The sequence below is a fragment of the Gavia stellata genome, chromosome 8 (genome assembly GCF_030936135.1).
Source record: "Gavia stellata isolate bGavSte3 chromosome 8, bGavSte3.hap2, whole genome shotgun sequence".
Taxonomy (NCBI): Eukaryota; Metazoa; Chordata; class Aves; order Gaviiformes; family Gaviidae; genus Gavia; species Gavia stellata.
Genome location: NC_082601.1, coordinates 11,875,034 through 11,895,506, shown reverse-complemented (window position 1 = coordinate 11,895,506; position 20,473 = coordinate 11,875,034). Strand labels below are relative to the sequence as shown.

At 49.3% G+C, this 20,473-nt stretch overlaps 1 protein-coding gene across 1 annotated transcript in view; it reads right to left on the bottom strand.

The window, feature by feature from the left end:
- ITGB5 (integrin subunit beta 5) overlaps positions 1–20,473 on the bottom strand; it is a 63,531-nt gene that overhangs the window by 1,631 nt on the left and 41,427 nt on the right. The window contains exons 11-13 of the mRNA XM_059820177.1: positions 5,325–5,547; positions 4,490–4,593; positions 866–982 (exon numbers count right to left, since the gene is read on the bottom strand). Of these exons, the coding sequence (XP_059676160.1) occupies positions 866–982; positions 4,490–4,593; positions 5,325–5,547 (444 nt within the window). The remainder of the gene's footprint in view (positions 1–865; positions 983–4,489; positions 4,594–5,324; positions 5,548–20,473) is intronic.

The following is a 20,473-nucleotide window of genomic DNA, read 5'->3' as shown; positions in this document are numbered from 1 at the left end:
CCTAGTTTTAATGCTGGATGACCCATGTGGGACACAGAGGGTTAAGGTGCCTCTGGCAAAAGCCAGCTCAGCTTCTGGCTTACATGGAGGCAGGTGATCACTAGGCACTTTAAATAAGCACATTAACTGTCAGCTAATCTACTGGCCTTTCAATTAAGTGCAAGCACAAATAAAATAAAACGTGTGGTCTCTCAGTTTTTCCCATACCGGCCCGTGCCTCAGAGGACCAGAGCAGATCACGAGAAGCTATTGCTGGGTGCTTGCCAGCTCGTCCTGCAACATCACGTGGGGTTTTCTTTGAGAAACTGCATTGCACGTGGTTAAAATAATGCTGGGAAACACAGCTGTCTGTGGCAGTCCCGGGAAGAGGAGCAGGGACACAGCCCTTATGCTGCCTGGACCAGAGCTAGCTCTTGGCAATGCAGAAATCCATAGGTGGTGTGGGGCTTTCCTAACATCCCAACTTAACCAACAGCAGCATCAGGTGTCCCCTTCTGATTTTTTTGCTCCCAGTGGCTCTGTCTCCAAATCAGTACATGTCATGTTTTTTGCTACGTAAATAGGCTGGGTTTAATTTCAGCATCCCAAGCTGGCAGAAAGCCCTTCAGCCACTTGCTAGCAATGCTGGCAGCTCAGGTGCATGTTTCACTCTCAGAGTCCTTTCTTACTAAGTTGGGAGCATTTGGAGCTGGGTTTCAGCACTGTAAAAACTCTTTATTTTAAATCATCCTGGTTCATCTGCTCATGCGTGCCTTCGTGCAGCCAGTGAAACCAGCCTTTCTGCAACCCACCAGGCTCCCCAGCAGCCCATCACCTCTCCCGAGGCAGCCTGTGCTATTAAAAGGAAACCCAAGGGAGGGCCAACCTGGCTCTTTGAGGACGGTGAGGTTGGATTTCCCACTGGCAAGCTCCAAGTAAGTGAACTTCATGACGCAGTTGTTCACTGGGTAGGCGCAGAGGATCGCGTTTGGGTCATCCGTTTCTGGAATGAGATGCAGAGTTTTATTTTGGTTTTTATGTTAAAAAAATTGCTGAAGACTGCAGAACTCTTGTATCCTAATCTCTTACACAAATGCTTCCAACACCCTCTTCTTTTTAAGCTAATTCCCCCCTAACAACTTGCAATGGCGTGGGTTCCTCTGACTTTGACCTAGTCACCCCTTCTAATGGCATATGTCTAAAGCTGCAATATGGCACTTGGTTGACTTAGTCGGCAGGTTTAGTATTAGGAATTCACACAGTTCTCCCCTGCAAGCTGAGCAGGGCTTCCCACGGGTGCCTGGGAGCGGAGGAACGGGGAGCAAGCCTGGAAAGCCGCACAGTTTGATCACGATTCGTGCAAATTGTAACTGAGCAGCATCCAAACTTACTGCTCAAGAAAATGCGGCACTCGGCAAACGTTGCATGGCAAACAGACGCAACCTCACACATACACACACTCTTCCTTTGCACAAGTCTGCTTTAGCAATAAATGCCGTTTTCTTCTTAATTTGCTAAATTTCTTGAAGAGTGAAAGCTGAAGAGAAAGCGAGGGGCACGCTCAGCCTGCAAGGACACGGACAGGGCCAGCAGCAGCAGCAGCCCATGGCTCGTGCTCCAGCTGTGCTGAATGGCTCCAGCTCTGGAAATGGTTGAGAAGTTTGTTTTTAAAGCGTGAGATTAAGAGCAAAATGGGAGGGGAGGAGGGAGAGAGGGAGGGGGAAGGGAGGAGCTGGTTGGAGGTAAGGATGCGTAGATGGGGGAGTTGCAAGAAATGAGACTACTTGATTCCCATGGCCATACGGGCACTGTTTGTTTGCCTGTTTAATATACCGTAGCACCAGGCAGAGCCTGTTGCTGCTCCCGTCACTGTAAGATGCTTCCTGAGGAAGGCTGCTTCACAAAAGCCATTACAAAGTTTCAGCAAAGCCATCATCTGAGGTTTGCAGCTCTAGCTTCAGGGGTGATTTCGGCAGAGCCACCGCCCTGCATGGCCACAGCTCGTGGGGTGTCCCCGCTGCAGGGACAGTGCCTGGAGGGAGATGGGGCAACATCTCCGGCCATGCCAGGTAGCTCTGCAGGAGCACATCTCTGTAGGCCTGCATGGGTTAAGAGTTTCAAGGGAGAGGAAGGGATTTGGGCACCCGATGCTACTGGCTGGCAAAGACACAACCTTGGCTTAGGCACCTAGAACATGTTTCCCACAGCTCTCCTCCTCACTCGTATCTGTGCCTGTCTGTCACGCTGAAAAATGATTGCGTTAATGACCACTGCTATTCCAGCCCCTTATCTCTCTCCTGTCTGTCTTTCCTTTCAATGCCTTTGACCTGCTTTCAGTTGAAAGATTAATACCCTGCATTTCAACAGCTCTGAGCCCAGATGCAACTGCCCCTTTGGTGAGTCCTGACGAGGTTTGTGGTGTGGACAAACCTCAGCTGTTCCTACCTCGGGACAGGAAAACCTACTCTACCTACACAGTGGTATCAAAGGCAGGGCTGGAGAAGTGCGGATTGTTACAAAGCAAAGTACTAATTAGATTAATATAGATAAAACTTCCATGGTTCTTGACTAATTCCCTTCTGAGTTGAGCAGCCAATCTTAGTTCCTCCGGGCCCAGCTGCTTTCAAACCCATCCTTGTACCATTATTCTGCTAAAAGATAGAGTGATTAAAGTCCCAATAGTAATGATCTCTGTTGGTCTTCACTAGGTTTCAGAGATCACATATCCACAGAGAAAGGTGTGATGGTCCCATCAAGCTTTCCAGTCCACTGATGTGCACTGTTGGCAGGTTCAGCTCAGCGCTGGACCTGTCATGCTCCTCTCATGTTGAAAACTCCTCTCTGGAAATATCAGGCATGGAAATGTAATATTGTAGACGCAAAGGAGATCCTGCAGTGTCCAATGAAAGTCATATAAGCCTCCCAAAAGGCATCATTCTGTCTCGCGAGTCCAACAATAGATGCCTCTGCTCTACAAAGCTTTGAAACACTGGCTGCTTCATACCCAGAGCCAAAAGGCACTTGGGATCTGCCAGGGTGTGTTCATTGCGATATTTAAGAAGGTCCCACCCTCCACTGCCAGGACAATGCCGACCTATGTTTTCTGTGACAAATATCAGTGTTCGGCCTCTCAGCAGGGACTTTTAACATGTGCTACATAACACAAAAGCACTTGAAGACCAGGCACTTTCTCTAGGAGTATTTTGCTTTACCTCTTTCTCTAGCAGCCCAGATCTCCAAGCAGCAGAGTGCCCTGAGCTCCCAAGAGCTCAGCACCACCCACAATCTGACTGCAGTAGTTCAACAGAAGAATAAGTGTAATTCCCTAAAATGTCTTAAACCAGAAATTTGGCTGTGTTTTTCTCCGAAAGCCATGCAGGGGTTGGCAAACCACAGCTCAGCCTCACCTCCCAGGGCACAGTCAGCACAAAAGCTGGCTTTGGCATAGTGCAACACTCAGGCAGGAGCGTTGAGCTTTAATCCCCAGTATTTGCTGGCTCCTAAGAAATGCAGACTTCCAGGTTTGGAAGTTCCTTGTAACCTCTCACAGTGTACCGGTGTATGTGCACTCCCTGGTAAACTGCAGGGAGGATGGAGAGAATGAGAGCAAGTCTCCCAAAGGGAAAGTTAGTAAACCCCACTGGTCGTAATTTAAAAGTTAGACACTGGATGTGAGAGGAGTCAATGGGAAAAACATCCCCTGCAGGCAGCTCGGGAGGAAGGGAGAGAAAGGGTGAGCAAGGTAGAGCACTCCTACCTCTATAAACTATGGGAAGAGGAGGAAATGTCAGATGTAGACAGTAATTTATCTCTGCTTGATCTCCATCCCTCCCTCTAAGGGGTATTGTTAAGGCCAGGGTCAGGATTGCAATTAAAGCTGTCACAAGTTTGGATCTCCTCTACTCCCCTAAATAGCAATCAGGGACTCCCAGAATGGAGCTTGAAAAGAAGGGGGAGAAAGTCATCTGCTGAGGTATGTACCCCTCCCTCATCAGTAGGGTGACCTCTAGAAGAGGACACAAAGGGCAGGAGAGGAGCTTGCCAGGGCGACTTTTAGCAGTCAGTTCCACCAAAACAGAACTCATTGTCTCCAAAACAGCTTTGCTTTCTCTTATTTCTCTCATTTCATCCAAGATGAATTCTCAGAAGATTAGAGAATGTCTTTTTTGGGTGATACTTTGTCCTTTTGCACTTTCTCACAGCTCGTCTAATCTTCTGCCTTATCTGATCTCATCCTGCTCTCTTTGCTCCTTGCACTGGTTGTAGTGGTTAGATGTGGTAAGATGTTATTTAAAATCAAAGAGATTTTTACTTCAGTATAGATTACATCCCGGAGAGAGGGTCACACATACCACATATACACATATACCTACTACATACACACATATATTTCTAAATACCAGGTGTTCCCTGAGGCTTTCTTTACAGATTTGTCTTAGTCTGGTAAAGAGGAGTTCAACGCCACAGTCACTGGCCCCCACCGTCTGCAGTCCTGCTGCTGCCTACTTACCGAGAACATCCACGGTGGTGATGATCTCATCCTTGCAGTGCTTTTGGCAGGTTTGGTTATCAGCCAGTCTTCCTGAGTTAAACAGCTTGCATTCAATGCAGTCCCTGCAGAAAGACACACGGAGGGGAAGATTAAACACCCATCAGAAACTGCATGAACGTAGAGATTCACCCCTTGGAAAAGGACTCCCTGGGTGTTGGTCTGGAGGTTGCACATCTGCACCGCAAGGAAAGAGCAACTTCAGGACCAAGCATCTCCATCTCAAGGATGGATTTATTTGTTCTAGGGGTGGATTCAATGAAGGTGCAAAACAGCTGGTAGGTTTGGGGTCTGTTTGCCCTTTGGATATCACGAGCTGCACATCAAATACTGCAAAATCCATCCTGCCTGAGATCAAGGCAGTCAGCATTGCTGCTCTGTGCCAGTCTGAGGCTGATGCCCAGGACACCTCTGTCACTGCAAGGCAGGCAGTCATCCCCATCCTCCTCTCCTCTGCAGCTTGCAAGTCTCTAAGCCCAAATGTTTGCAGCTCAGGGTGCAGCAAAACTGGGGTTACCATCCTTTCCTGCAGAGGGGAACAGCACTGGAAAAGAATGGGGATGTGAACACCCATGAGGACTTGAGCAACAACACTTGTTGCTTCTCTGCCTAAGATACTCTCAGGTTGCTTAACATGGATGGGCTCCGAGTGGCAGCAGGCTTGCCTAGGGTTAATCATCAACCCTGTTTAATGAAGTGGGAGTAATTCCTTAGCTGAAAAGTCTCCCAGGAACCAAAGAGCTGCCCATCCTATCAGTGAGAAGTCCCTCCTGAATGCCCCCCTGGGTACCTGTACCTTTTAGTGCTACAGACACCTGGGCAGGTGGGACACTTCTCACACGTCTCTCCAAAAGCCCCCGGCTCAGTGCACTGACACTTCCCACAGATGCAGGTGCCCCTGCCGCTGCACATCTGCCCATCGCTGGAAACGCAGCCATCCGTCTCGGTGGAGCAGTTGCAGTTGTCCCCGATGTAACCGGCGTGGCACTTACACTCCCCGCAGTGACATTCTCCGTGGCCTGAAGGCAAGAGCAGGAGGGAAGTGTCAGCAGTTTACCCACGCCAGTGCCGGGAACTGCAGCTGCCCCTGCACAGGAGGGACCAGCAGCCCTGCAGGAAAAGCTGCCAGAGACCTTACTTGGCAGAGCATCAAACAGATGGTGATAGGAAACACCTAGCTTTCAATTATCTAAATTTAGCACTAAAAAATACCTACTCGCAGCTCCTCCAGCTTCCCGCTCAAGACAAATGGGCACCTCTCCCTCCCTAGGTGGGACCAGGTGGCCAGGACAGGGGCACAAACTGCCCTTGGGAGGTACCAGCAGTGATGGTGACCATGGGGAGAACAGGGCAGCTTTCTTTGAGCAGATAGATACAGCCCGTAGCTCAGAGTCCCTCCGGGATCCCTGCTGAGCATAGCACTGTTGTCCTTCTGTGGGTGGAGGGCAGCAAAATGAGCAGGTCCATGTGAGGAACAACCACTTACTATTGCAGAGCCCAAACAGGATTAGCTGGTAGAGACCACATGCTCCGGCCAGGTGTCAGAATCAGGCTGAAACTTGTTACCCTCTTATTTTCCCCACTCCAGAGGAGGGTTCCCAAGTATCCTCCTCTTTTCAGCGTGCCTTTTTGTCACCCTCCTGGTTTGCCCCCATTCAATGCTTGACACCACCAAGCAAACGTTACCACCTGAGAGCACGTTTCAGCAGTGTGTTGTCATGAGCCTTTCTTACCTACCTCTGCCTCCTGGTGCCCAGCACTGTGTAACTGGGCTTTGCAGAGCGATACACCTCCCACCTCCACAGAAGGAGAGCAGCATCTCTGTCACTCAGTCCCCAACGTTTCCTAAGCATCCCTCGGCTTCACTTGCATGCCCGTCTGAAGGCTCTGGCTAAGCCAGGAGGGTTACGCGCAGTTTAGTACCATGATTTCCACTGCTACTGGAGTAGCGAAAATATTCAGGCTGATGAAGGGTCTCTGGCAGCAGCTTTCTGAATACTGCTTCTCAAACCAGATGTGTCCATCTCAGAGGTGTGGCACTAGGCGCACAAATACTCTGGGGCACCAGAGGACGTGGCAGAGTTGATGCGATTTTGCTGCTCACTGCATGAGCCGGACAGGAGGCAGCACAGCCAGACTGCAGCCAGTCTTCTGCTTGGTCTTGCTACAGCATCAGATTTTGCTAGCAGAGCTGCTGTGCCAGTAAATCGGGGGGCCCAAGCCACGCTTCCAGCCTGTCCTGCTCCAGGCCACACTACTCAGCAAGAAGTTTTCTCCTCCTCCATGCTTCTCTGCCCAGTGCGGACCCTGAGCTCTAGGTTTTACTCTTACTGCTGAGTATTACCCTCAAAATGGTGTAGAAGAAGGAGCTCCTGCGAGGGCTTCTATGTTTACCAGGCTGGCTGGCGTTTTATACTAATTAATCTCTTTCTCTGTCTACATTGAGAGAAATGAAGATGGGAATGGAGCAGCGCTTCCTTGCTGGTTTTGAACACAGGGTTTAGCAGCAAAAAGCCTAGCAGGTCGACCGTTTCATAAGGTCTTTCCTACCCTGCCTTCCTAACAGTTTTACTTAAGACTTAAAAACGCCTTGAAAAAATTTTAAATCAACAAGCACCATCTCCTGTGTCCAAGCGAGACCTCTACGTCCCAGCCAGTACCATGAAGGTTTGCTGGGACCAGCTGAACAGCACTGGGTTAGCAGCTCAGGGCAGCTCACAGCAGAGATGGATGAAGAAACTGATCCAGTAAGGGTTCTCCTCTACCAAAGCAACCCCTTGCAACTATGGGGTTTAGCGACAGGCTGAGAAAGTCAAGAGGCTTAAAGGCATTCAGTGACGGTAAGTGGAGTGGCTGGCTGCCGAGCATCTGGTTTCAGAAAGGCATCCATCAGCTCGCGCGAAATACTGCTCAAATTCCTCCTTGGTCAGTCCCTAGGAGGAGGGATGTCTTTGAAGGCATAGTTAATAATGCTGAAGGGTTTATATACGAGGCTCATCAGCAACCTAATTACAGCTCAGCTTTCCCACTGGAAACAGCCTCAAGCGCCTCAGACATGATAAATTATATACACGCTCCTTTCATCGGCACAAAACCGCTGATCTCCCTGCCTCTCCCATTGCTCCAAGATTATCAGAGAGGCTGTGGATTGTCAGGCTATATCCCTTGCCAAAAGTCATGGGAACACCTTCTGTTTTACAAAGCATCTTATAGGTCTCAGCACATCACAAGTTGCCCTCCTACAGCCTCTTTTGCACTCTCCCTGTTTGCTTTGGATCCAGCCTGAAAACTCAAACATTACTAGACAGAGGAGGTTATGTTTACAAGATCTCTAGAGGTGACCTCCTTCCCTGCCTGCATCTGATGGAGATTAAAAATCCCTCGCTCTGTTTGCCTTCACGACGACAGCCTTGCCCTTTCCCCAGACACATCCGTACAGGTAGGTTTGGTTTGCCCCTTCCCTACAAAGCTCCAGTTTTGAGCCTGTGGACACAACTACATCCACCACCGCTGCTGCTTGGGGCGCAACTGCAGAGTGGGGACCCCCTGCGCCCTCCGCTTCACAAGCGAACCAAATGGTGTGGCTGGCTTTTATTTATACTTAATTCAGGCAATCAGGCTTTTGCACACAGCAAGTTTGGTGCCTCCATGGCAATGCATGTGTCCAAATTAGCTATAAATCACAGTTTTCTGAAACAGGCACTATTTCAAGGAATCCAAAGCAGCTGGCATTGGGGGGTCTGTGTATATGGCATTTAGTAAATGTGCTCATGCTTGAATTTGAGCTGTGAGGGCCAAGAGAAGCAAGCCAATTGCATTCACACCACCCCACGGTCCCAACCTGGGTGGGAGCCCCTCTCTGCTCTTGGCCAGAAGGGCTGAGCCCCTGCATCGTCAACCTTAGCTCGGTCCCCCTTGAATACCACAGAGCCAAGCACAAGATGCAAGTCCATGGGAAATCCATCTCTGGAAGTGTTAATGCTCATGAAATGGTTCAGTTTTTAAAGCTGTCAGTGCCAGGCCCTGGCAGGCTGGGGATGGAGCCTGGAATGACTGTACCAGGGAAGGGAAACAGCCATTTCCAAATAATGCATCCTATTAAATCACTGTGATTGGAAAATTTAAGAAACAGCAGCTTAAAGCAAACAGTTTCGTTTATTGGAGGGGATGAAGAAAAAGCCCTTATATACGAGGGTGACTAAGTGTGGGGTGTGAACTTAAAATTTAAAAACATGTTGAAATGTGTTTTCTGCCTCGGCCACACTGGCTCAACATGCAAGAAGTCATTGGCCGAAGCTCATCACAGGGAATGAGCCAAGAGTGGGAATTTCCATATTGACCTTTAATGGCAAAGATGTTACAAACTTCACTGCCTGCATAAGCTTGAAAGAGTGGCCACTCTGGCAAGCACTGTGAGCTCCACTTCTGGTGCTCTCCTTGCATCTCCCATACAGCCTGAAGACTGGAGAAATGTGGTGAGTGGGATACATTTATTTATCTTACAGGCATGACAAGAGTTGTCCCACTTCTCAACGTCTACCTGGAGGCACTGGAAATGGAAATCCACTCCGTCCTCTTGCTCAGGACAAAACCTGAGAGGAGCCCCAAGGCAACGTGGCATGCTGGTCATAGCGAGTCTTTTGGTGACCCAGAGCTGAGGTTTGCAGCATGCAGAGTACTACGTGGTACTTGTATTTCACAGCAAAATGTGCTGCATGTTTCCAGTCTCAGCTATCCTATGGTCACACGCAAAGCTGATGTGGTTAAGCAGTCTCTATGCCATGTAAGATCATGCCTGCGGGAAGCTTTCCACCACTACAACGATGATGAACCTAGTTTCACTTCCCAGTTTCATTTCCAAAATGAAAATGCATCCTTGAGGAGGGTGTGTTTCAAGATACCTCTGCACTAGCAGAAGTCTCATGGTGCAGGACATTACCCTGGATTTTAACCCCCTTAACCTTTTGAGTTTGCATGTTGTCTATTAAAGCTGGTTTGTGAAGCCAAAAGACATTAATTGTGTTCTCCAAACATAACAAGACATGTTTCCTTCTGTTCTCATCCTTGAAATAAGATGAGCTTAGATGTTTAAAAGATCCAGATCTAACTGGGAAATGAAATGCTCCCTCTGAATTTGATAACATACTTCCCAGCCAGCTCTTGATTGTTGCAGAGGCTAACACGAAACACATGTCAGGGAGGCTGCAGAAACACGCTGGGAGGGTGTAGCAGAGGAAAGCAATGCTTCTGGCGGGGGAGAATGCTTCTGGCGGGGGAGAATGCTTCTAGTCTGGGCTCTGGTGGGGCAGGAGCGGCAGGGCACATCGCTACTTAGAGGCACCCTCTTCCCAAGGAGGCCACCAAGGTGGACTGAGACCCACAGCCATCTCTCTCCCTTCCTCAAAATACCTCCCCGTGACACTGCTGTGCCCCGGCTGGACTGCACATCTTGCTGTCACTCAGGCGGCTTTTGGCAGGACATCCAGCTGTCCTCGTTTCACCCCAGCCGCCTCTGCCTCTCCCCCTCAGCTGCCGGCTGGGATGACAGCCGTAGACCAAGTCCCCTCTGCCCTCACCCCAGCACTGTGCAAACCTGCTTGGCAGCCCGACACCAGTGCTGTGCACCGCAGCTCTGGTCCTCGAACCAGGTCGTTGCTGGCAAGCAGGAATCGGGATAGCAGCTTCTGGCAGAAACTTCCAACCTCTGACGCTGATTTCATCCGGGGCTTCCTGGCAGCAGGCTGCAAAGTGGGACCCCGCGGTGGCCGAGCGCTTAGCAGGACAGCCGATCTGCCCTCTGCGATAATTGAGTTTGCCTTGCTGGAATTGCACTGACCGCTGCTGCACCAAAAGGTCTGAAACTCAGTGCACTAAAAGCTCTGTAGCTTGGTCTTTTGATAGAAAGTGGTTTTCCTAAAGCTCCCTACTTTTGGGGACCAGGAATTTATGCAAAAATACCAGTTTTCTTTTGAGAGAAATAAAAAATGATCCCAGCTTTTATGGAGGAGGAGAAAGGATTTGAAAACAAGCCCCTTCAACACTCCTGTTTTTTCCCCACCTTCTAGCAAATTAAATTGCTGTGCCTACCATACAAGAAAAAAAAAATCCTCATGATTTTTAAGCCAGTTTCTTGGTTTCTGAGCAGTCAGGAGGGGAAAGGTCATACTGCATTTTTTTCCCAATAAATCAAGCCACTTATTTTTGCGCCCTCCATGCTCACATCCAGGCTTTGGGTCCTTCAAAATGCTGTGCTTTTGTCATTTTTGGTTACTTGAACAACTAGTTTGAAAAAAACCCACAAAAAAGCCACAGGAAAACCAATTAAGAGAAATAAGTTATGGCAAGCAATTTCCAGATTTGTCGGTGCCATCCCTTTAACGAGTCCTGGCCGCTGTGCCCATCACCCGGAGAGCCCCAACGCAGAAGCCACATGTTGTTTATACTCCCTACGGGTGGATGCACCAAAAACATCTGCTTATGAGAGAAGAAGCAGTCAAACCCTACCAACATGTGGCACTGCTTGAGCATCGTTTTTTTGTACCAGACTGGCCAATCTCTCAGCAAAAGCGCCCGACGTCTGCAGGAGAGGCTCCGGGAACAGCACATTTTGAGTGGGAGGAGGAAGGGCAGCAGAAGAGGCTTTGAACACTTGGAAAATGTAGACCTTTCCATTTGGGAAAGGGCTATGGTAAGACACAGTGCCTGCTAAGGCAAATAAATCACCGACTTCCCCACTAATCTCTTTCCATGACTCAAAGCAGCCGGCGCTGCACATCAAGAGGCCAGGCAAGGCGAAGCAGCCTGCCCGCAGCACAGCTCAGGTTTGCGGCGCCATCCTGCTGCCAGATGGTTGGCACTGGTAGGATGTCGGGAAGAGCTTGGGAAATTTTAAATAGTGGGTATGGGCTTAGGATCCATTCCCCAGGTCACGCTGGTGTGGCAGGAAAAAAAAGGGGGAGCAGGCTGGCAGGAGCATCACCAACTCCTGGAGCCTACAGAGCATAACAACCTCCTTATGAAAAGGAGGTTACTATATAAACAATGACAGACAAACGTCAAGGATCCAAGGTTTCTGTGTAAACTGAAACACATCCACTGCCCGCCTCCATTCACACCAGAAGAGAGCTCACCCACACTCATTTATCCACAACACAAAACTGAAACAACAAAACAAACACTGAGAGGCTAGTAATAAGTAAATAGTGCTTTTCTGTATGTTATTTACACCAGACACCATGGATCTGTCCATCTTCCCACTGCATTTATATGCAATGGCTATTTATATCTCAAAGCAAGATGGCCAAGAGTCGACAAGGCTTTAAATAAGCCTTTATTTCAACCTTAGCACTGGTTGAGCTCACCAATCATTAAAAATAGCATCAGAGATACAGACTAATGAAACCAAATGTAGAGCAAGAAATACATGCTTGAGCTGCTAATTCAGCTTTGGGTACCACATGCCCCATCACCAGCTCCACATTACTGCCAGCATCCCATACGTTGCAGCACTGCCATTACAAAAAACACCCTCAGTCCCCCAATTTCTCACTCAGTTGGGAACTTCTGGGTTAAATGAGAACTGGGCAGGGAAAACAGGGCTTTGGAAACTGCTGTCTCATGAAGGCAGCTGAAAGCGATCCGGGACAGGCGGATTTCCTGCAGCAGCCCTGGCCAGCCTTTCCTCATTTTCCTTCTCTCTGCTACAGAAGTGAAGCTGAAATGCAATCACAAGATACGGCTGATGATCCACCAGAAAGCCAAAACGGGCAGTGAGGAGTCATTTCCTGAAGGAGATCTAAAGCTGCAGTTCTTAAAATAAAGCCTTCCTTTTTTTTTTTTTTAAAGTAAGCTCAGCACTCCACAAATCTCTTGACTTTTGCTTACGTTAGCACCTCGGCTGAGCTTGCCACACGTGGCCTTTTGGATAGAGACCCACAGCTGGGAATTGAAGCTTTTAGGTCCTGCTGCCGACTCTGCTACCGATGCAGGGAGCGATACGGAGGGAGGGCTGCTGCCAGACCCTCCCAGAGACGCAGTGCGTCATCCTGAACGGGGGCAATCAGGATGGGTGTACCAGTTCCCTTCGAGCCATGGATCCAAACACCATCCCACCAAATTAGGCACGTGCTCATCCTTGGCTTCATCACCCCTTAAGCACCTGACATGGAAGGCACTGCGGAAACTGCTAATAATTCTTATTATTCCTTAAGCCAGATAGAAAGTTATGTATGGGTGTGTGGAATCCTGTTCCCCCCCCCCGCTGTGTTTCCCTCTAGTTCTCTAACTCAAAAAGGGCTCTGTGCCACTGTCCTTTTCCACTGACCTCCATCCCCTCCAATGCAGGTGTTTATTGGGTCTCCCATGGGACACAACAACGCCTCGCCCACCGTGGTGCTCCCTGCTCCAGCCAACTCTCCAGCCCCACAGGCCAGGCACATTAAGGAATTTCGTCTGCAAACCCTTAACAGACAAGAACTGCTCTTCCAGTACACAAAAACCCCTCACTGCAGCTCCCCCCACTTGTTTCCTTTCACCCCAAAAAGCTGGACAAAGGAAATGGCTTGGCAAAGAGCCATTTTCAGTTGGCTCTCCCAACCCTGCCCAGATACCACCAACACCCATGGGTCCAGAACCAGGAGCTTCTCGCCCACTTACATACTTATTGGCCCAGTTCTTTCCCAAAGTCTGCTTGTACAACTCCTACATTTAGCCTTCAGCTTTTGTCACCGTGAAGGAAGATTTAGAAACATGAGGGAACATATGATGAGCACGCAGTTAGATGAAATGCAGATAATGGTCTTGAGAAAAGCTATAGCGCTGCAACCTTTCCACCGATGCATGGTGCCTCCAAGAAGGATGAGCTTTGTCTCCCTGACCTGGTGCCCAAGCAGGCTCCTACCACCTAAAAACCTCCAGATTTGTTCTTAAAATAAAACTTGGCTCCAAAATAAAGCTGAACAATCCCAAATGCCTGAACTCCAGGGCCAAATTCTATGGTTCAGGTCCATCCTTCAAATGAAAAGCAGGCTAATTCCCACCCTGCCAAAGCCCAAATGGGCTGAATGTCCTTTCAGCTGGAGCTCGTCAAGAGGAGTGGGCTCTGGAGCAGAGAGACATTCTTTCTCTGCAAAATCCAGTGCTGTGGGAGCCTTGCCCAGTTCTGTGTTTGGATGCAAACTCATAATCTGGTGCAAGTTCACCAAAGGTCCATGGTTTTGGAACTGATTTCTCCCTTCCCAAAGAAGCTGGAAGAAGTCAGAATTTCATTCAAAATAAGACAAAAAGAGAAAGAACGAACCCGCAGCCTGTGCTGCACTTTCTTTTCAGGTCAATTGTTCAAATTCAATTTTTTTAACCAAACTAAGTGGAATTCACAGGTTGTCAGTGCATGCCAACAAGAAATGCAGACCCCAAATTTCACTCACCTGCTGGTTTGAAGCTTTCATCTTCCTCTAAACCCCAAATACAACATTCATTTCCAAATGTTTGTTTCTGTTAATTACTTCATCAGAAGGACCAAACACAAACGCCAAACTCAGTGGGACACCGGCCATAAAGGCAGAGCATTTAAGCGAGTTTGTTCTTAGACCATCTTTTCTCTTTGGGGAGTGAGCAGGCGATGCACTGTGTTTTCAAAGTTCATCTTGTTTTTATTTTGGAGCTTTCTACTTTGTGAGATAGATAGGAGGTTTCTGGCCATGGGATGTGGTGGCTGCAGCAGGACAGGGGGGTTTGGGTACGTGCATGCACCATCAGATGACACCTCCAGTTGTAACCCACATGCTGTGCCGCTTTAAGAGCAGAGACCCACAGAGCGAGCTCTGGCTCCCGTAAAGATGTCAAAGACGTCACTTCTTTATTCTTTAATTCTGCCCTGGCATTTAATGCCTCATTAGCATGCATTAACGCTTGCAAAAGATCCGCTCAAGGACAAGGAGAAACCCCAGTGAAAAGAGACAGGAACAGCAGCGCTCTGTGCGGGTTGGTCCTCCAAGGAGCTGCTGCCAGATTTGGGGAGAGCTGCAAGACTTTGACAGCAATGAGGGCCCGGGCAGGGGGAAAGGAGGGGTAAGAAAAGGCAGCTTTGCCCTTTCGTGCCAGGAATGGAAACTCTGGTGAAGCAGTACTCGATCCGCTGGGGAAAGAAAGTCCAACTCAACTGCTGTTTTGGTGTGAACAACCAACATAAACCCTTGGCGTGAGCAAGGCAGGGCAGACAGGGTATACCTGCTGCCAGAAACACAAAGGAAGATGAAGAATAAACACAACACTGAACAGAAACATGAATGGAAATATCATTTGTGTTCCCGTGAGAAATCCATGCAAAGATCATTAAATATCTTGAGTTGGAAGGGACCCAAGGGATCATCGAGTCCAACTCCCAAATAATCAACAATATTTAACACACAACAATGTAACGGTAATGCCTGGTGGTGTAATACCTAATACTGCATTTATTTATTGTGAAAGAAATCCAGAGGAGCATATACCTCAAGCACAGAGCATTCTAGCCAAGAACCATCTACCTACACAGAAATACAGCCACCTCTGAGCCGAACCACAGCAGTTGCACGGGCAACATGGGAGGTTGTTAGCAGAGCAATCAGAGGGAGGAGCTGGGCATTTTTATGTGCTGCAGCTATAAGCACTCGCCATGCTTTCGTAGGTCACATCCAGCAGGCGAGGGTCACCCCATGCCATTTGCCCCAGCCCAGCAGCCATTTGAACCCCTTGGGATCTTCAGCCTTTTGAACGGGCACAGAGCAGGACGGGGAGGCACAGCCTCTCCGAGGAAAGCAGCACATGTCTCAGGATGAAATTGGAAAAAGAACAGAAACCAGGTTAAAGGGGAAAAAATGAATTCAGAGAGGAAGCAGAAGAGAGAGATTGGGGAAGGGTGGAAATGATGCCCCGGGGGGGGAGTGGCAGGGAGGTTTCAGGAGCCTGCCAGGACTGGAGATGTGAGGAAACACCGAGGATTTGCATACCAGGGAAATAGAGACTTCATGAAGATGAAATTTGGGATGCAAACACCTCCCAGCTGGCTCTCAGCCCCTCTCTGCACTGGGGCTATGAGCCACGGCTCCTGGAGATGAGCACCCCTGGAACCGCATGGGACACGCTGCTGATTTTGGTACCTTACGGCAGAGAGACCTGCAAAGAGTGAAGGAGCTGTCGGGAGTGAGAGGTTGGCTGCACAGATGCCAGCAAGACAGCGTTGAGGACAGGTCCCTTCGAAGGTGGTGGTTTATGGGGTGCCCATCTCTCTCAACTTAGGGCTGCCAAGAGGAGGGAGCTTGTGCCCAAGTCAAAGCCCATCCACACGACCCAGAAAGCCTACATTGGTAGAGAGTGTGTTTTAAATAAAAATCCTCCCTGGCTTCTCTGTTACAGATAACAAGCAGTCCACTAACACGCAGTGACAGGTATCAGTGGTCAGCAGTAACACACTGACAAGGCGTGAGTGCCCCCATTTCCCTGCCTCACCACAGCCCTCCAAAATAACAGTGGTCGATGCTCAGGAACCCCTTGCTTGTAAGGAAAATTCAAACACTGCTAAAGAGGGATGCTAACGCCAGCCAGCCACCTGTACAGCTCCTGGGGAGTCTCTCTCCACCCTTTCAAATGATCTGGGAGCCTGGGGCTGGGTGTCCCTGCTTTCCAACACAGAAGATGCCCAGCACAGGTCACGATGCAAGCATGGGGCATGGCGGGCTGCCCACAGCGCGTAAGCGTGTCCCGTACATATCTCTGTGGTTTTTCATCCTCTTCACACTGTGTAAAGAGCACAGAGTTTCTCAATGACATTCCCCATTAAAAGCTGAGAGGTTTCGAGTGTTGCTGTCACAGCTCACTGCCCCCAGGCCAAGCACAGCCAGACCAGACCTCTCGGGAAGGCACCTCGGGAAGCAGCCCGGGATGACCCCAGGGCTCAGCCACCTGCTCCGGTCGCTGGAGTGAGACCTAAAAGCCAGCATCCAGCTGTGATGGCAGCAGCAGGCTCCTCCACGGTTCCTTCCCACCCGTGGAAACGTTTTCCAAATCACCGCTTGAGCAATCACGCTCTGCCTCCCCAAAATATTGCAACAGCACAGCAGCCCCCGCACTCTGCAGGAGGTCAAGCAGCAATACAGGAATATCAACAACTGACATTACACAAATATGCTTTGGGGGAAAAAAAAGAAGAGGAGTTTTTCCTGATTTGGGGCTCAGATGTCGTGCAAACAAATGACATCAGAAGCACAGTCAAACAGCATCTGCAGGGAGTTTGTATGCAGGGTGAGAGCAGTGTTGGTCCGAGCAGGACAAAGGCGAGTTCAGTTGACTGCACTTCCAGTTAATCCCCATCACACCCCTCAGCCCTGCCTGCCCCAGCTGACCTGGACCTCACATTTCTTTAGGCTGACCCACAGGATGGGAGTAAATGGAGCTGACCTAAACCTTACATTTCTTTACACTAAGCCACGTGATGAGAGTAAGTGGAACATGCCCAGCTTTGCAGTTTAACCCAAAAAAAGGAAGAGAAGAGCGGAGGTCCCCCATTTGATTAAGTTCTTATTAAATGTTTGCGGTCTATATAAATTCTTGTTGGAGCCAAAATGTTTCACGGGTGGAGGGGGGATGTAAGCTGGAGAGGGGATGCCCACCCAGCAGCGACACCAGGCACGAATCCTCTGGCCTCATTTCATCGCTGCTACAGAACACAGCAAGTCAGTTTTATTTTTTCTTCCTATTCAGTGGGATTTTTTTGGTTTTTGCATTTCTTCTGAGGCGCACAGACGTCTCAGGGCAAAGGCTTTTGCTGAGCAGCTTCTGCAGGCAATAAAAGCCAAGGCAGAACGGAAATGCAGCAAGCAGAAAGGTTTTTAGGAAGCTCTAGGATAAACGTGCAGCCTGATTGAGTCTTGACCACATCTTAAAAGAGCGATGCTACCACAGTGCCATCTTCTCGCTACTTTTACTGCTCTTTGGTGGGGAAAAGAGACATTTGCAGTCCTATAACCCACCCTAATGGAAAAGGCTCAGAAGACTTTACTAGGTTCAGCTCACTCCAAACCACCCTCCCATGCCCTGAAGCCCTGACAGCACATGCAGCCTCTGCCTGGGCCCCCATGAACCCCCACCGGCTGCTAATGACTGGGACTGCTAACGAAGCAACTGATGCCATGAGGTTGCACCGCAGTGACCCAAGCTGAAACCACATCCTCTGACACCAAAATAAGCCTCAAACATGCTGGTTGGCCTGTGCTTCCCCATCCTCCTGCAGCCCGGGGAGCGGAGCAGGAGCGACCTGCGGGGCGGCCGCCCCAGAGATGGAGCTGCGTCTCCTTAGCAGCTGCATGGCTCACGGCCGCATGAGCACTTAGCAACAAACAAAGGGTCATTTTTAACTTCCACGTCTTATATGGTCCTTTTGTCTCTCCCCTTCACGTCCTGCTTTACCAGGCAGTGCTCAGATTCTGCCTTTTTACACAAACTAAATAAAAAAAACCCCAAAATCCCTCAAATCAAAACCCTAAAGATAACAAGACTTGACATGACTGAAAAGAAAACGTTGCAGATGTGGTTTAGGCTCCATTCCCTATCCTCTTTCTGCCACAGGCCACTCTCTTCCCTTCTGGCAGGGGCTACATTTGCTTAATATACGCCCTTGGCAGCGCCACAGGCAGCAGGCACAGGCAAGCTCCCTTTCTTCCCCAAACCACGCTCGACCCATCACCTGCACCTCGGAGGCTGATAAATCAAATACTACCCATTCCTTAACAGAAGCTTCTGGTAAAAGCTTATGCACTAGGAATGAAGATAATTAAGACAAGAAAAAAATGTTAAAGCTGGATCATCTTTACTCTCACATCTGAGCCTTTAGATGCATACCAGCATCCTCCATCCAGGCACTACAACAGGGCAGGTGAATAATAACTGCAAAAGTAAGTGTGGAAAAAGGTCTATTTCCATAAGGTGTGTCCATGGGCACAGTGATTTGTATGGTAACAGATGCCACAAGAAACCCCAGGGTGGAGATACCAGCGGTGCCATCAAACCTGAGCGCTGCTCTCAAAGCACAGGGCTCTATATTCTGGCTCTAACCAGAAACTGCCGCGCTGGCACCAGAGCCATTGTCCCACCAGACCTCCTGCCCACAAAGGCAGTGCCATTAAACGCTGTTATGGTGCATGGAACGGGGAACACCAAAAACAAATTGCAGAAGCAGGAGTGTGATTTCTAATTTGAGGTTGTGTTAAAACAAACAAAAAAGCCTTATCTCACTGGGCCTTAGTGCAGGCTAAAACCTCACAGTGCTTCTCCATTTAATAAAACCGCGAAAGGGAAGCAGTCAGAAATAAGTACCGAGGACTTCTACGGCCTCAGCAGTTTTTGAAGTGGTTTCTGCAGGGCAGCTGGAGTCACATCGCACATCAGCTTGGCTATTCTCTGCGAAATAAGCCACGGATTTTCAATGAGCTGTCACTTCCTAAATCCCATTTCAGAAGTGATTCTGGCACTTGCGTGTTTTTGCAAATTTGACACCCAATGCTCTTTTGCTGACCCGGGCTTTTCGTGTCACTGGAAGCCCTGCACTGGCAAGCGAGGCCGGACTCCCGGCTCCTGCACTCCGAGGCATCGCCATCTCACCGTGCTTTAGCCAGCCACGATCTTTAACCATCTTAACCAGTTAAGATGCTCTCAGCTGCTTAAGAGCTAGAGAGAAGTTGTAGGGTTTTATTTACAATTGCAAAGCATTTATAAATCTGATTTATTGTCTAATTTTAAAAAACTGGAGAAAAACCACAAAAGACCTGATCCCACAAAGCCGCCAACGTCAGCAGTCTGTGTGTTGCTCGGGCAGTATGGATTTTCGGGACGAGATCCTTTGTGTTTTAGGGGAAGAAACGGCTTGCAGTGTGGCGAGTGCTCTTTACTTATGCCTTGGTAATGATGTTCCTGTGCACAACCACAGTCCCGGGCTGAAGAGCACACAAATGACACCCACATGGGGAGCCGGGTAACAGCGGTGATGGTTAAGGGGAAATTCCTCTAGAGACACCAAAATAAAGACCGTGCCGTACTACCCTGCACCCCCTCTCTCCAAAAAAAGTAGGTCTGCAGCGCTGAAGCTAATGAAGCTTGGCCTCTGGCGCGCCTGTCTCTCTTCATTAGAGGCAAACGTGTGATGCCCTCACTGGGGCCTCTCCTCCCTCTTGCCACCTAGTTTTACGGGACCTTCAGGAATGCAATTAGCACCGAGATGTTTCCTCCTTTGTCAAGCTGCCTGGCAGGCAGCCAAGGGTTCAAAAGCCACTGGGCTGCACAGCCAGCTGCCCCTTCCCCAGCCCGGCTGCAGGCAGGAGGGCTCTCTTCCCCTCTCCCGCAGCCACCCACATTTCAGAGTAGAGGCCAGAGCGGCATGCCAAAGGTCTCAATGCAAGAGGGCAACTTCTCCGTCCGGAGAAAAACTGGGAGAGAAGCGTTCAAGGCTTTGGGGAGTGACTGCCTGCTTTGCATGATGCTATGGATAACCCTTTTGCGTCTCTTCTGGAGGAATCTGCAAGCCATCCCCCATGGCCTTTCCAAAAGCCGGATTAATGGTTTGAAACAGCTACTGCGGAGCTGTTAACTGGCCTCAGGGAGCAGCAGAACAAATGCCACTTATTAGTGACCAAGCCGCATTGACTAAGAGTTGGATGCAAGTTGAATCAACATTTACGACATGTTGTAAATGACTCCTTTTCCCACCCGCCTCACAGATGCAGGAGGCACTTGAAACCTCCCACTAACAGGAATCGAATTCTTGCTTCTCCTTCAGATTATCTCCCACCCAAAATCTGCTTCGCCGCTTCACAGGGGGCCACAAAAGGATAGGATCCGTACAAGTACTGTCATCTCTCCTCTCAAACCCTGACAAAATGAGGTGTCAATATTTCTAAACAGACCCAGGAAAGGGCC